The following is an 18,059-nucleotide window of genomic DNA, read 5'->3' on the forward strand; positions in this document are numbered from 1 at the left end:
GTTGTGGCTGATGGTCAAGTAATAGTGGATGCTATTTAATGAAGGCCAAATACAAATTGTAGTATAAAATACATTGGGGCATGTAGGCTAATTAAATCATTATGGAGCTAATTTATGCTGCTCAAATCATTACTTTGAACTTGATGCACGGTGCAGGACTGGAAACTTGCTATCACACAGTTCCATGATCAATGCGGGAAATGAGGGTATTATAATTCTATTGTAGGCTATACTACTTCCGTTGTCAAACCACTTTTTTTCGTTCGTGCGTAAAAGCTGTATGTTTACATGGAGTAGGATTCATGATTATTCCCTAAACATTAATAATAATGTGTAAAATCAGTGTTTTTAAATCTACCCATGGGTTCTGAAATGGAGACGACAAATATGCATATGTTTTCATTGCTATCTTTATATTTTCTCCATAGTCTACATTCAAGATCAAATTCAAATTAAAGGTACACCATATTTCAAGGGATTTCTTCCCCCCAAAACTCCCTGATCTAATTAGTAGTTTTTGGTGTTGAATTTAATTTATTCAGTGCACACAAGGGAACCACGCCCTCAAATCTCGTTAAGTGCATCCATAAGGTACGTCTAAATATCAACTACTGAGAAGTGAGTAGGGAAGGCGTACATTTCTGAATCGGCCTGTCTAAGAATAGGGTGTGTTTGGGACTTAGCCAGAGTCATGTTGGTTTAATGAATTGTGACAGAATACCATTGGATGTATGTTGTTGTTATGTGACTTTCATACTTTCCACCTCATGAATCCATGTATTAATCACTTCCTGAGAGAGGGTATAACTGTATGTCTTGTATAGAATATACTGAAGATAGACATGTTTTATAAAAGCTGAAGAATTAGCCCACTGTTCCAGTTATTATTTTCCATTCGTGCCATAGCATGATCAAAATATGAAAATGTAACAACAATCTGCTGTTAAAACTTTAACAGACTCCTAAACATGCCAGAATGTTTTACCGTATGGCTAACACTGATCCAAGGCAAGTAGTACAATATGTTGCGTAACACACAACTCCAATCAGCTCCCTTAATGTTATTAGAAACATTCATTAAAGGTCACATTTAGTGGTACAGGAATGTGGATATTAGCACAGACGCCTCAAGTTTTCAGTTTCACTATCAAGATTTTGATACAGCTACACATTTTTAACCTTCAGGCAATGTAAATAATCGAATCCACATCTTTTATAATGAATTATGCATTTGTTGATGTTTCTTTTCGATTAACACTTAAAGTGTCAACATGATCCATTTGTAATTGAGAACAGTCAGTATGTAATTCCCATGGGACTGCTATGCAGGGGTATATAGCTCTCCCTTTCTACTTGCCATATTACTGCAACGATTACATATGGCTATTAGTATGGTGATGCCAATGCAAAGTGATTGTAGCAAAAAAAACTTGCTGTATAAATTCCTTAATCAACTGCAGAATTGGTCAATGGACATCCAATGTATTCCACGCATTTCATCCAAACAGAGGACACATCACATCGTTATTGTGATGAGCGTTTTTTTGTGTGAATTCTATAGCGGGTTCAACCTTCTTAAACCCGGACGGGGACTCGGGCACGGAGGCCGACAGTGAACCTCAGCTGACCTTTTACACTGACCCCAATCGCAGCAGGCGCCGCAGCCGAGGTATGAGAAATGGTAACGCCAACAGCGCGTGGGGCTCAGGGGGTAAGGAAGGAATATTATACTGTACGGACATCATCTGATTTCATACTCGCATGATCACAATAAAAAATGCATATATTAGAGGAGATGAATGGACAACAAATGTATGTGTTTGCAATGCTTGAGTTCAAACACATACACATAGATTCAAACATTCTCTCTTTGCTAGTGATCATGGTTGGTGTTAACAATGTGCTTTGTTCTAACCCCTTTGAGTATGTGTACGATTTTGATATCTGCCTAACTTGAAACAATGATGTTTTTAGCATTGTAATGTTTGAAATAAAGGAAGCGATTGGCTTGTATTGTTGTTGTGTGACTGTGAAAGCGCATGGTACCAACAGTGTGTTTGTGAGCATGCTACATGTCCTTGGCGTTGTGATGTACAGTAATGATGTGGGGGATGTGGGGAACCAAAATAAAAGCATCTGAACGACCAGATATGGCATGCCTGCCTCAACATCCTCAACACCGCCTCCAACCAATTAAGATTTTGCACAGGTGTCATAAACAAAATAACCAACATGTTTAATTAGTAAAGCAGTTAAGAATAGAATGTGCATTTCTACACAAACCGTGAAGCTAATCAAAATAAATGTTGACTTGATGAGACATTACTTTATTTTTTATTTTTTTATCTGGATACCTTAAATCATGTTACTGAAATGCAATACCATCTGTAGATGTAAAAACAAAACAAAAGATGTGCAGAAAGAGAGTGTCATAATGATGTTTTGTTAAAAAAAACATAATGGATGAAGTTTGTGGCTTTGTGTCACATTGCAAAAAAGGGCATTTGAATTATAAGATTATGTTCCCTTGTTAGCAAAAATGTACTCAGTAATAAGTTCCCTATATGTGGGGGAATTTGTTTTACAAGTTAGGTCTCGGTATTACTCTGCAATCCTTTGTTTTTAAGGATTAACTTAAGCTATATTTTGAATTAAGAAGTTCTGCCTGAGTTATTTGAAGAATGCTAAAAGGGACAGTAATCGAGGAACATTGGATAGGGATTAAGAATCACTTCTAACAAAGTTGAAGGCTGTTATTGGCTTCCTATAATACAGGTCAGATTGTTGTTGGCGTGTGTGTGTGTGTGTGTGTGTGTGTGTGTGTGTGTGTGTGTGTGTGTGTGTGTGTGTGTGTGTGTGTGTGTGTGTGTGTGTGCTGTAAGGTAGGACATTTCGTTTTTTTTGGGGGGGGGGGGGGGGTAGATCAGATTTAAATTGCAGATAAATTGTGGCTTCTATTAATGTAATTGTCTCCATCTCCAATCCCCCATATTCTTTTGTAAAAAAATATAAATATATATATCTGTATTTACAGTATGTTAGCAGGCGTGCTATAAGTAATGAACTCTGGTGGGGCTGCACCAAACCGGATGGCAAGAAAGGAGAAGAAAGAGGCAAAGCAACCTCTGAACTGCTCTTATTTGGGCTATTTTCATTTTTTCCTTCAGCACATATGGCAATAGCACCCTTCAAAGGAACACTTTTATCGCACCACCAGCTAGACTTGACTAGCCAAATCTCCCAAAGCTACCGGTTTGATACAGAGGTCCCTTTCATGGGCAGAAAGCCCAGTGATGACTTGTTTGTAAGCGACTCCCTTGGTGGAGGTGCTGGAGGGAGTAAAGGGGTGCTTCCCAAACGGCACCATATTCCCTTTATTGTGCACTACCTGACCCTATGAGCCCTGATCAAAAGTAGTGCACTATAAAGGGAATAAGGTGGGAAATAGCCACAGTGTGGTTTCAGCATCACATGCTTCCCCTTTGTTGTCTGTGTCCTTCTTTTTTCCAGCAGGTTCCCCACGAAGCCCCATCAATAAGACCACCCTGACTTTGATCAGCGTTGTCAGCTGTGTGATCGGCCTGGTGTACTCCTCACACCTCTCCTGTGGCCTCAACGTCCGGGTCATCCTCCATGTGCCTGAGCACCTCATCGCAGACGGTAAGGGGCGATCGCCTGCCCTCCTGAAAACCACAGGAGTATAACTGTATGGCTCTCTGCTACCACACTCCCAGACAAAGGGAAATGGGGAAATGTCACTAGGCTGATTCCTCCCCTCTCTCCTCCCATGTGAGACCAAAACAGATGTGCCCTCAAAGCATCAAAGCACAATCAGGCCAGGTCGTCGTGACCACCCACTGTATCATCACTCTCTCTCCACTTTCTGTGTGCTTGGGCTGGCTCGCTAATGAATTTCAGGGTAGCTAGCACCTGCAGAAAAGCACTGCAGGCCAAGTACTCACTCTTGGCTCATTGGCATTTTTCAGCCATCATGGGAGCTGGCAGTCCAGATATATTATTTGGTGTGACTTGCCTTACTCATCCATCATTCCGGTTTGATTTGATTCCTAACCACAACTGTGTTCCACGGATACTCCGGGTGTTATTATCATTCCGGGAGGCATCCAGGGGAGGCCACGTTGAAAAGAGATGAAGGATTGTGAATTTGCCTTTTGAATCGCAGGAACTCAGATCGATTTAGAACGTGTCCATAAATGTCTACACAATCTTATCAGACTTAATGTAATGTTGTGGTTAAGGTGATGACAATCTAGGTTTTTGCCTAGGAGAAATCCATATTTATGCCACAGCTGTGTATGCAATGCACCTTCAGAAATATGAAATGAGTTGCCGGAACATTGTGCCCTATCCATTTCATTGCTGTTTTTCATCCGGGGAAATGTAATACTCAGAAAATGTATTATTTTTTGTGCCTTGTGATAAGTCTCTACTCACAAACTGTTAAATAGAAAGGTTGATAGAACTGCTGATGTACAGTACTGAACCTTTAATTGATCAGGTAGGTGCCTAAACTGTGTGTTTTCCAACAACCAACAACCCTTTCCTTTTTTTCTTAGGGTCCAAGTTCATTTTGCTGCAGGGCAGTCAACTAGATGCGTCTGACTGGCTGAACCCTGCCCAGGTGTTGCTATACTACCAGCAGAATGCCAGCGGGCCTTGGATCAATGAGCTGTGTGGCCGCCGCATTCTGGACCCCTGTGAACACCAGTGTGATCCAGAGACAGGTACTATACCACATAGTGCATGCCACCGATTCTCACACTCTAACTCTGGCAACCAATTAAATCTGTCTGCACTTTCATTGAACTTCATTGAACTTCAATATTGCGTTTAAGTTAATTGTATTGTATTTATTTTGCCAGAAAAGGTATACATACAAATGTGCATTGTATCCCCAGAGGATTGCACTTTTAAAAAATAATTCAAAAAAGTTTCTCAGGTAGTTCTCAAATGTATATGAATGTACAGAAAACAAGAAAGATCCGGAACGGAATGGAATGATGTATTTGAGGTTGTATCACAAGCAGACCTGGCTTCAAATACATGTGTATTTGAGTATTTGTTATTTAAAAACTTTTTTTCTGTGTTTCTAAGTATTTGAAAATATACAGCCCAGTACTTTTATTTTAGTAATTGAATGGTTATTTGTAGAAAAACCAAGAGGTCGACCAAATTGAATTTGTAAGTATTTACAAATACTTATTTCAAATACTATTTTCAAATACCTAGGTTTAAAGAAGGGGAGTGGGACTCCCGAGTGGCTCAGTGGTCTAAGGCACTGCATCGCAGTACAAGCTGTTGATTCCACTAGAGATTCTGGGTTCGAGTCCAGGCTCTGTCACAGCCGGCCACGACTGGGAGACCCATGGGGCGGTACACAATTGGCCCAGCGTTGTCCGGGTTAGGGGAGGGCAGCAGTTGTGCACTAGTGACTCCTCCTGTGGCAAGCCGGGCACAGTGCTCGCTGTTTCCTCCGACACATTGGTGTGGCTGACATCTGGGTTAAGTGGGCATTGTGTCAAGAAGCAGTGCGGCTTGGCTTGGCTTGGAAGGGTTGTGTTTCGGAGTACGCACAGCTCTTCACCTCTCCAGAAACATCTCCAATACATTGTAGAATAACAGTGAAGACATCAAAGGTATTGTAAAAATAAAGAAAATAAGTAGGTGTGTCCAAATTTTTTACTGGTACTATATACTATATATATTAGCAAGACACCCACAATAGGTGGTGACCACAGACCACTTCTCAGTTCCTATGCTTCCTGGCTGATGTTTTGGTCACTTTTGAATGCTGGCGGTGCTTTCACTCTACTGGTAGCATGAGACGGAGTCTACAACCCACACAAGTGGCTCAGGTAGTGCAGCTCATCCAGGATGGCACATCAATGCGAGCTGTGGTAAGAAGGTTTGCTGTGTCTGTCAGCGTAGTGTCCAGAGCATGGAGGCGCTACCAGGAGACAGGCCAGTACATCAGGAGATGTGGAGGAGGCCGTAGGAGGGCAACAACCCAGCAGCAGGACCGCTACCTCCGCTTTTGTGCAAGGAGGAGCAGGAGGAGCACTGCCAGAGCCCTGCAAAATGACCTCCAGCAGGCCACAAATCTGCATGTGTCTGCTCAAACGGTCAGAAACAGACTCCATGAGGGTGGTATGAGGACGTTTGGCATTTGCCATAGAACACCTAGATTGGCAAATTCGCCACTGGTGCCCTGTGCTCTTCACTGATGAAAGCAGGTTCACACTGAGCACATGTGACAAACGTGACAGAGTCTGGAGACGCCATGGAGAACGTTCTGCAGCCTGCAACATCCTCCATCATGACCGGTTTGGCGGTGGGTCAGTCATGGTGTGGGGTGTCATTTCTTTGGGGGGCCACACAGCCCTCCGTGTGCTCGCCAGAGGTAGCCTGACTGCCATTCGTTACCGAGATGCGATCCTCAGACCCCTTGTGAGACCATATGCTGGTGCGGTTGGCCCTGGGTTCCTCCTAATGCAAGACAATGCTAGACCTCATGTTTTTTATTTTATTTTTTATTTCACCTTTATTTAACCAGGTAGGCAAGTTGAGAACAAGTTCTCATTTACAATTGCGACCTGGCCAAGATAAAGCAAAGCAGTTCGACACATACAACGACACAGCGTTACACATGGAGTAAAACAAAAAATACAGTCAATAATACAGTATAAACAAGTCTATATACGATGTGAGCAAATGAGGTGAGATAAGGGAGGTAAAGGCAAAAAAAGGCCATGGTGGCAAAGTAAATACAATATAGAAAGTAAAACACTGGAATGGTAGATTTGCAGTGGAAGAATGTGCAAAGTAGAAATAAAAATAATGGGGTGCAAAGGAGCAAAATAAATAAATAAATAAAATAAATACAGTAGGGAAAGCGGTAGTTGTTTGGGCTAAATTATAGGTGGGCTATGTACAGGTGCAGTAATCTGTGAGCTGCTCTGACAGTTGGTGCTTAAAGCTAGTGAGGGAGATAAGTGTTTCCAGTTTCAGAGATTTTTGTAGTTCATTCCAGTCATTGGCAGCATAGAACTGGAAGGAGAGGTGGCCAAAGAAATAATTGGTTTTGGGGGTGACCAGAGAGATACACCTGCTGGAGTACGTGCTACAGGTGGGTGATGCTATGGTGACCAGCGAGCTGAGATAAGGGGGGACTTTACCTAGCAGGGTCTTGTAGATGACATGGATGACATGGAGCCAGTGGGTTTGGCGACGAGTATGAAGCGAAGGCCAGCCAACGAGAGCGTACAGGTCGCAATGGTGGGTAGTATATGGGGCTTTGGTGACAAAATGGATTGCACTGTGATAGATTGCATCCAATTTGTTGAGTATGGTATTGGAGGCTATTTTGTAAATGACATCGCCGAAGTCGAGGATTGGTAGGATGGTCAGTTTTACAAGGGTATGTTTGGCAGCATGAGTGAAGGATGCTTTTTGCGAAATAGGAAGCCATTTCTAGATTTAACTTTGGATTGGAGATGTTTGATGTGAGTTTGGAAGGATAGTTTACAGTCTAACCAGACACCTAGGTATTTGTAGTTGTCCACGTATGTGGCTGGAGTGTATCAGCAGTTCCTGCTAGAGGAAAACATTTATGCTATGGACTGGCCCACCCGTTCCCCAGACCTGAATCCAATTGAGCACATCTGGGACATCATGTCTCGCTCCATCCAGACTGTCCAGGAGTTGCACCACAGACTGTCCAGGAGTTGGCGGATGCTTTAGTCCAGGTCTGGGCGGAGATCCCTCAGGAGACCATCCGCCACCTCATCAGGAGCATGCCCAGGCGTTGTAGGGAGGTCATACAGGCACGTGGAGGCCACACACACTACTGAGCCTCATTTTGACTTGTTTTAAGGACATTACATCAAAGTTGGATCAGCCTGTAGTGTGGTTTTCCACTTTAATTTTGAGTGCAACTCCAAATCCAGACCTCCATGGGTTGATCAATTTGATTTCCATTGATAGTTTTTGTGTGATTTTGTTGTCAGCACATTCAACTATGTAAAGAAAAAAGTATTTAATAATAATATAATAATATTTCATTCATTCAGATCTAGGATGTGTTATTTTAGTGTTCCCTTTATTTTTTTGAGCAGTGTATTTGCAGTATAGCAATTAAACACTAGAGTGATAGATGTGCAGAATATGAATGTGCAAGTAGAGATACTGGGGTGCAAAGGAGCAAAATTAAGAAAATAAATTACAGTATGGGAATGGGGTAGTTGGATGGGCTATTTACAGATGGGCTATGTACAGGTGCAGTGATCTGTGAGCTGCTCTGACAGCTGGTGCTTAAAGTTAGTGAGCGACATATGAGTCTCCAGCTTCAGTGATTTTTTGCAGTTTGTTCCAGTCATTGGCAGCAGAGAACTGGAAGGAAAGGCGGCCAAAGGAGGAGTTGGCTTTGGGGGTGACCAGGGAAATATACCTGCTGGAGCGCGTGCTATGTGTGGGTGCTGCTATGGTGACCAGTGAGTTAAGATAAGGCGGGGATTTACCTAGCAAAGACTTATAGATGACCTGGAGCCAGTGGGTTTGGCGACGAATGTGAAGCGAGGGACAGCCAACGAGAGCATACAGGTCGCAGTGGTGGGTAGTATATGGGGCTTTGGTGACAAAAGGGATGGCATTGTGATAGACTGCATCCAATTTGTTGAGTAGAGTGTTAGAGGCTATTTTGTAAATGACCGCCAAAGTCAAGGATCGGTAGGATAGTCAGTTTAGTGAGGGTATATTTGGAAACATGAGTGAAGGATTCTTTATTGCGAAATAGGAAGCCAATTCTAAATTTAATTTTGGATTGGAAATGCTTAATGTGTGTCTGGAAGGAGAGTTTACAGTCTAACCAGACACCTAGGTATTTGTAGTTGTCCACATAATCTAAGTCAGAACCGTCCAGAGTAGTGATTGCTGGAGGGGCGGGCAGGTGTGGGCAGCGATTGGTTGAAGAGCTTGCATTTAGGTTTATTTGCATTTAAGAGCAGTTGGAGGCCAAGGAAGGAGAGTTGTATGGCATTGAAGCTCGTCTGGAGGTTAGTTAACAGTGTCCAAAGAAGTATACAGAATGGTGTCGTCTGCATTGAGGTGGATCAGAGAATCACCAGCAGCAAGAGCGACATCATTGATGTATACAGAGAAAACAGTTGGCCCGAGGATGGAACCCTGTGGCACCCTCATAGAGACTTCCAGAGGTCTGGACAACAGGCCCTCCGATTTGATACACTGAACTCTGTCTGAGTAGTAGTTGGTGAACCAGACGAGGCAGTCATTTGAGCAACCAAGGCTGTTGAGTCTGCCGATAAGAATGTGGTGATTGACAGAGTCGAAAGCCTTGGCCAGGTCGATGAATACAGTTGCACAGTATTGCCTCTTATCGTTGGCGGTTATATCGTTTAGTACCTTGAGCATGGCTGAGGTGCAACCATGACCAGCTCGGAAACCAGATTGCATAGTGGAGGTACGGTGGGATTCGAAATAGTCGGTGATCTGTTTGTTAATTTAGCTTTCGAAGACCTTAGAAAGGCAGGGTAGGATAGATATAGGTCTGTAGCAGTTTGGGTCTAGAGTGCCTCCCCCTTTGAAGAGGGGGACGACCGCTACAGCTTTCCAATCTTTGGGGATCTCAGACGATACGAAAGAGAGGTTGAACAGGCTAGTAGTAGGGGTTGCATCAATTTCGGCGGATAATTTTAGAAAGAGAGGGTCCAGATTGTCTAGCCCGGCTGATTTGTAGCGGTCCACATTTTGCAGCTCTTTCAGAACATCAGCTGTTTGGAGTTGGGTGAAGGAGAAATGGGGGAGGCTTGGGCAAGTTGCTGTGGGGGGTGCAGGGCTGTTGACCGGTGTAGGGGTAGCCAGGTGGAAAGCATGGCCAGCCGTAGAGAAATTCTTATTGAAATTCTCAATTATCATGGATTTATCAGTGTTTCCTAGCCTCAGTGCAGTGGGCAGCTGGGAGGAGGTGGTCTTATTCTGCAAATTTCTGTTTGAAAAAGCATGCCTTTGCTTTCCTAACTGCCTGTTTATATTGGTTCCTAACTTCCCTGAAAAGTTGCATATCGCGGGGGCTATTCGATGCTAATGCAGTACGCCACAGGATCTTTTTGTGTTGGTCAAGGGCAGTCAGGTCTGGAGTGAACCAAGGGCTGGTTCGACATTTTTTGAATGGGGCATGCTTATCTATGGTGAGTAAAGCACTTTTAAAGAATAACCAGACATCCTCTACTGACGGAATAAGGTCAATATCCTTCCAGGATACCCGGGCCAGGTTGATTAGAAAGGCCTGCTCGCTGAAGTGTTTTAGGGAGCATTTGACAGTGATGAGGGGTGGCCGTTTGACCGCAGACCCATTACGGACTCAGGCAATGAGGCAGTGATCGCTGAGATCCTAGTTGAAGACAGCAGAGGTGTGTTTGAATGGCAGGTTGGTGATATCTATGAGGGTGCCTGTGTTTACAGATTTGGGGTTGCTCCTGGTAGGTTCATTGATAATTTGTGTGAGATTGAGGGCATCAAGTTTAGATTGTAGGATGGCCGGGGTGTTAAGCATGTCCCAGTTTAGGTCACCTAACAGCACGAGCTCTGAAGATAGATGGGGGGCAATCAATTCACATATGATGTCCAGGGCACAGCTGGGGGCAGAAGGTGGTCCATAGCAAGCGGCAACGGCAATGGCAATAATACATCAATCATTTGGTGCAGCACCTATCATGACCCCAAGGTGACCCCCATCAGGTGTAAAGCCATGACATATACAGTGGGGCAAAAACGTATTTAGTCAGCCACCAATTGTGCAAGTTCTCCCACTTAAAAAGATGAGAGAGGCCTGTAATTTTCATCATAGGTACACTTAAACTATGACAGACAAAATGAAAAAAAACAACAGAAAATCACATTGTAGGATTTTAAATTAATTTATTTGCAAATTATGGTGGAATTATGGCCCCACTGTACATTTTTTCATAAGCATACTATGATTGATAATGTCAAAAGTCACAATGAAATCTTACACAACAGCACCCACAATCTTTTTATTATCAATTTCTCTCAGACAATCACCAGTCATTTGTGTAAGTGCCGTTCGTGTTGAATGCCATTTACTATAAGCATGCTAAAAGTCTGTTGTTAATGTATTTATTGTAAAATAGCATTGTATCTGGTCAAACACTATTTTTTCCCAAAGTTTACTAAGGGTTGATAACAGGCTGATTGGTCGGCTATTTGAGCCAGTAACGGGTGCTTTACTATTCTTGGGTAGCGGAATGACTTTGCTTCCCTCCAGACCTGGGGGCACACAGTTTTTTGTAAGCTTAGATTGAGGAGATGGCAAATAGGAGTGGCAATATCGTACTCTATCATCCTCAGTAATTTTCCATCCAAGTTGCCAGACCTAGGTGGCTCGTCATTGTTGATAGACAACAATAATTTTTTCACATTTTCCGCACTCACATTACAGAATTCAAAAATACAATGCTTGTTTTTCATAATTTGGATATACTTGGATGTGTAGGTTCGGCGTTTCTTGCTGGCACGTCAGGTCTAAGTTTGCTTGTCTTTTATAGATAGATTAGATAGATAGATTTTACTGAGTTACAGTTCATATCAGGAAATCAGTCAATTTAAATAATTAAATTAGACCCTAATCTATGTATTTCACATGACTGGGAATACAGATAAGCATCTGTGGTCACAGATATCTTAAAAAGGTAGGGGCGTGGACCAGTATCTGGTGTGATCACCATTTACCTCATGCAACGTGACTCATCTCTTTCGCATAAAGTTGATTAGGCTGTTGATTGTGATCTGTGGAATGTTGTCCCACTCCTCTTTAATGGCTGTGTAAAGTTGCTGGATATTGCCGTGAACTGGACACACGGTCGTACACATAGATCCAGATCATCCCAAACATGCTAAATGGGTGACATGTCTGGTGAGTATGAAGGCCATGGAAGAACTGGAACATCTTCAGCTTCCAGGTATTTTGTACAGATACTTGTGTCATGGGGCAGTTCATTATCATGCTGAAACATTAGGTGATGGCGGCGGATGAATGGCACGACAGTGGGCGACAGGATGTTGTCACATTATCGCTGTGCATTCAAATTGCCATCGATAAAATGCAATTGTGCTTATTGTCTTTTGCTTTTGCCTGCCCATGCCATAACCCCACCGCCACCATGGGGCACTCTGTTCACAACAATGACATCAGCAAACCGCTCGCCCACACAACAGCTTCTTGATATACCACACCTGTTAGGTGGATGGATTATGTTGGCAAAGGTGAAATGCTCACTAACCGGGATGTAAACCAATTTGTGCACAAAATTTGAGATAATAAATTTTTTGGTGCATATGGAACATTTCTAGGATATTTTATTTAAGCTCATTAAACATGGGACTAACACTTTACATGTTGCGTTTATATTTTTGTTCAGTGTAGTTGCCAATATCAGTGTGTTTTGTGATGAAGGAGCCATCTGATTCAATGAATGATGGAGCTGAGTTTGCCCTTTTGCCCAAAATTTTATTTAAGGTGCTCCAAAGCTTTTTACTATCATTCTTTATATAATTTATTGTTGCTTCATAGTATAGTTTCTTCTTCTTTTTATTCTGTTTAGTCACATGATTTCTCAATTTTCAGTAGGTTTGCCAATCAGTTATGCAGCCAGACTTATTTGTCATTCCTTTCGCCTCATCCCTCTCAACCATAACATTTTTCAATTCCTCATCACAGGGATTTAACAGTTCTTGCAGTCATTTTCTTAATGAGTGCATGCTTATTAGTAACTGGAGTAAGCAATTTCATAAATATGTAAAGTGCAGTGTCTAGTTGCTCCTCATTACACACCATAGACAAGCAAATATTCTTTACGTCATCAACATGCTGTTGGAATCACTATAAAACCTCTTGTAGGACCTCTTAGTAGGTCCAGCCTTTGGAACTTTGGTTTTCCTACACCATATTTTGATCATTACATCAGATGGATTTGGATACTGCTTTAAAACAGATTTCTGCAGCATTAATAAAGACTGAGGAATCAATACATGTGGATGATTCATTTCTGTGCTTTTTAGAAATACCGTAGTAGGTTAACTGATAGCCTGAACCAGGTTGCAGGCACTTGTTACAGTTTGAAGCTTTTACTTGAGTGGGCAGTTTGATGAAAGCTGGTCAATATTTAGGTCACCCAGAAAAGTTTCCTCTCTGTTGATATCACAAACATTTTCAAGTAGAGATGCACAATATACCGGTGAACATATCAGAATGGGAAGATATTAGCTAAAAATGCAAACATCGGTATCGGCCCGATGTCTAGTTTAACACCGATGTGAAAAACCGATATCAAAGCTGACGTACAACCTATATAACGTAGGTACATGACACATGACATAATGACACCATGTAAAATTTTGCACTCGCGTGCAACACAGCATTCCTAACCTAGCCTACAATTGCTGTGTGGTTAGAGCAGTCAACAAGTCAAGCAGTCTTTTGAAAGAGTAAGAAAATGTCAACGAGACAACTCAAAGGCGAAATCCATTTTCGGCAACATAGTGGAATTCATTGCTCTTGACAATCAACTATTCTTATTGGCTTTTGCGACTGGTCACGCACCGGTACACTAACGTTACCAAGTGCGCTATTGTTCAGATGTTGCCCTACCAGAGTTACACAGTAATAGCGTCACTGCTATTAGCTTCACGGCATACTATGGAACAGCGTTTGGGTCTTTGCTTGTCAACAAAAGATACACATCAAATCACACTATTTGACAATAACACTGTTTGTCACGTTAAATAAGCTTTTAATTTGACACGTCAAATAACAGTTCTATTATAGAATGTTGTGTGTTCTGAATTTGCATTTGCAAGCCAAGAGCCACCACTACTATCAGTAGCACTGTCAAAGCTGTACAAAAAAGACTGCAAATAAGCAAACACCGGACACGAACATTGTGTTTACAATACCGCATTGATAATAAAGCATTATTTGTTTGACCACAACTTCTGGGGTAGCTAGCTAGCTTTAGATTGGTACCTAGCTAGCACCAATACAACCAGCCTGAAAACAATGACCAGTAGAAAATGCAGTCATTTTCATTGTTCTTAGCAATGATTTAGTAATCCTGATAGTAGTGGTGGCGCTTGGCTTGCACGTGCAAATTCAGAACATTCATCTGGCTAGTGAGGCTTGACCTGACTGGGTTATGTATTGTGAAGCTAGCCGCAATGAGGATTAGGCACAATAGTAGAATTTGTGGTTTGTCTTCAAAATAAAAGTACCTCTGAAGGTGATGCAGAGGGTTGCAAGGTGGAATCATAGCATATTTAGACTAGATTATGTTAAACAAGGATGGAATGTGAAGCATTAGTCTACTCGGTGACACCCACAGAACGCAACTGTGTAGAGTTTACACAGATATTAGTGTTGTAGCTCTTATCGCGGGACTGTGACTGTGTGAAATCACCTCCCCAGTCAGCCTATTGTGTGTATTGACATTCATATTGCACTGTTCAGCTTTACCTAAGGATTGGGGATCAATGAAATGGGGTAACAGTCTATTCAATACCCAATATATTTTTTCCCAACGTCCTCCTCAGAGTTATCAGACTCAAAAATATCCACGCAGTATTGTTTTTCCTCTGGAATAGTGTTCAATACACATAGGTAGACAATATATGTGACTCAATTCACAGTTGTTTGAGTCCCGCAATAAGAGCTACGATGCTAAACTCTGTCATTTAGATTAGTATTGTGGAGTTGTGGGTCCATCCTCAGTTTTCTCCTATCACAGACATTAAACTCTGTAACTGTTTTAAAGTCACCATTGGCCTAGGAAGGTTAGGAAGGACGCCTGTATCTTTGTAGTGACTGGGTGTATTGATACACCATCCAAAGTGTAATTAACAACTTCACAATGCTCAAAGCAATATTCAATGTCTGCTTTTTTTTACCCATCTACCAATAGGTGCCCTTCTTTGTGAGGCATTGGAAAACTGAGGCATTGGAAAACCTCCCGGGTCTTTGTAGTTGAATCTGTGGTTGAAATTCACTACTCGACTGAGGGACCTTACAGATAATTGCATGTGTGGGGTACAGAGATGGGGTAGTCATTTAAAAATCATGTTAAACGCTATTATTGCACACAGTGTCAGTCCATGCAACTTATTATGTGACTTGTTAAGCACATTTAGGCTACCCATAAAAAGGGGTTGAATACTTATTGACTCAAGACATTATAGCTTTTAAAAAACATTTTTAAAAAACACTTTGACATTGTGGGGTATTGTGTGTTCATCAGTGGCACTCAATTTAATCCATGTTTAATTCAGGCTGTAACAGAACCAAATGTTGAAAAAGTCAAGCTGTGTGAATACTTAATGAAGACACTGTATATCATATACAGTAGCAGTCAAAAGTTTGGACACACCTTCTCAATAAAGGCTTTTTCTTTATTTTTTGCTATTTTCTACATTGTAGAATAATAGTGAAGATATCAAAACTATGACACATATGGAATCATGTAGTAAGCACAAAAGTGTTAAACAAATCAAAATATATTTTAGATTCTTCAAAGTAGCCACCCTTTGCCTTGATGACCACTTTGCACACATTTGGCAATCTCTCAACCAGCTTCATAAGGAATGCTTTTCCAACAGTCTTGAATGAGTTAGCACATATGCTGAGCACTTGTTGGTTGCTTTTCCTTCATTCTGTGGTCAAACTCGTCCCAAACCATCTCAATTGGGTTGAGGTCGGGTAATTGTTTAGGCCAGATCATCTGATGTAGCACCATCACCTGGAGGTGTGTTTTGGGTCATTGTCCTGTTGAAAATCAAATGATATTCCCACTAGGCGCAAACCAGATGGGATGGTGTATCGCTGCAGAATGCTGTGGTAGCCATGCTGGTTAAGTGTGCCTTGAATTCTATATAAATCACCGATAGTGTCACAAGCAAAGCTCCCCCACACCATCTCACCTCCTCCTCCATGCTTCATGGTGGGAACCACACATGCAGAGATCATCCACTCACCTACTCTGCGTCTCACAAAGCCACGGTGGTTGGAACCAAATTTCTCAAATTTGGACTCATCAGACCAAAGGAAAGATTTCCACTGGTCTAATGTCCATTGCTTGTGCTTCTTGGCTCAAGCAAGTCTCTTCTTCTTATTGGTGTCCTTTAGTAGTGGTTTCTTTGCAGCAATTTGACCATGAAGGCCTGATTCACGCAGTCTCCTCTGAACAGTTGATGTTGAGATGTGTCTGTTACTTATTGTCTGTGTGTGTTACTTGTAAGATGTGTCTGTTGCATTTATTTGGGCTATCAATCTGAGGTGCAGTTAACTCTAATGAACTTATCCTCTGCAGCAGAGTCTTCGGGGTCTTCCTTTGCTGTGGCAGTCCTCATGAGAGCCAATTTCGTCATTTCGTCATAGCTCTTGATGGTTTTTGCGACTGCGACTGCACTGCACTGGATATACTGACCTTCATGTCTTAAAGTTATGATGGGCTGTCGTTTATCTTTGCTTATTTGACATAATATGGACTTGGGCTTTTACCAAAATAGGGATATCTTCGGTGTACCACCCCTACCTTGTCACAACACAACCTATTGGCACAAACGCATTAAGATAGAAAGAAATTCCACAAATTAACTTTTAGCAAGGCACACCTGTTAATTGAAATGCATTCCATGTGACTACCTCATGAAGCTGGTAAAGAGAATGCCAAGAGTGTGCAAAGCTGTCATCAAGGCAGTGTGGCTGAAGAATCTCAAATATAAAATATATTTTGTTTGGTTAAACTCTTTTTTGGTTACTACATTATTCCATATGTGTTATTTCATAGTTGTGATGTCTTCACTATCATTATACAATGTAGATAATAGTAAAAAAAATATATATATTTTTAATGTGTAAGTATGCCCAAACTTCTGACTGATACTGTATATTAATTAATACTGCCAGGTTTTGGTGTTGTTTTTCAGCTAGACATTTCATTATACTGGGTAGGTTTTCACCAATGAAGCCTGCTATATTGTAATGCCTTTTTCTGGTATGGCTATAAAAACAGACTGAGGGGAAACTCATTTTTCTTTCGATTTTTAGTTATTGACCTCTGTTGTAGACTTCACTAAATCTCTCTAATGATCATTTTAGTACAGATAGTGTGTACCATGCTACTGATTATCATTGTAGAAATTTCTGACTTTTGGGAAAAAAAGGAGTTCTCTCCATGTTCGCATCCATAATTCAAGATAGACCGGTGTCTTCGGTGTGCTGAAAGGTGAATTCTCAGACCTAAATGAATAAAAAGTTGGTCCATTGGGGGGGACACCACCTGGATTCCTTAAAATTTAATACATCATTTGAGCCCCTCTCTTTTAAAATGAAATATAGAATAGTAGGCCTGGTGCAATGCCTAATTACATTGTGTTTTTCATATGATTCATTCTTAATGAATCCCTCTCTACTCTCCGTGCCTGGAAAGATTGCAAGGTAGTAGATGTTCGCTAACTACAAGTCGGGCTCAATCCTTCTCAGGGAGAAGATGCCAATGAAAACAGGGATGGGTTGTGACTATAACTGGGGTTCTGCAAATATTAAAAGAGATTGTGAATTTGAAACATACCTCTGTGTGAGGCTGGGATGAGTGCTGGAGGTGCTATAGGCTATTGTTTATGGTTTGTCTTACTGCTATATTCTGCTTCCCCATTCAAGCATATCAGACATTTATTACACAGAAACAAACTTTGTTTTGTTCTCTGGTTTACATATGTTCAGCAGACCTGAACATTTTATGAATCCAACATACGTTCTGAGTTAAAACGTCATGGATTTAATATGTGCAGCTAGCTGCACTTTCTTTACTCATGCAAGGTGGCACTCAAAAATAACAGGAGTGTTTGGAATATGAATGTATTGGGATTTACTAAATCTAATCTCTATAGATTGAGTTTGTGCATTGTCACTGCATAAGATATAATATGATATAATTACTGATAGTTCAAGGAAACTC

The 18,059-nt window shown here is 41.5% G+C and overlaps 1 protein-coding gene across 7 annotated transcripts in view; it reads left to right on the forward strand.

The window, feature by feature from the left end:
* The window catches only part of LOC109875211 (astrotactin-1), a 261,237-nt gene that overhangs the window by 62,952 nt on the left and 180,226 nt on the right, over window positions 1-18,059 (forward strand). For 2 of the 7 annotated variants that reach the window (XM_020467457.2, XM_020467459.2), the window contains exons 5-7: window positions 1,562-1,711; window positions 3,511-3,660; window positions 4,578-4,745. In XM_020467457.2, coding sequence (XP_020323046.1) covers window positions 1,562-1,711; window positions 3,511-3,660; window positions 4,578-4,745 — 468 coding nt within the window. The remainder of the gene's footprint in view (window positions 1-1,561; window positions 1,712-3,510; window positions 3,661-4,577; window positions 4,746-18,059) is intronic. The other 5 variants (XM_020467458.2, XM_031810554.1, XM_020467460.2 and 2 more) reach the window with 3 other exon arrangements.

Source organism: Oncorhynchus kisutch, linkage group LG30 (genome assembly GCF_002021735.2).
Source record: "Oncorhynchus kisutch isolate 150728-3 linkage group LG30, Okis_V2, whole genome shotgun sequence".
Classification (NCBI taxonomy): domain Eukaryota; kingdom Metazoa; phylum Chordata; class Actinopteri; order Salmoniformes; family Salmonidae; genus Oncorhynchus; species Oncorhynchus kisutch.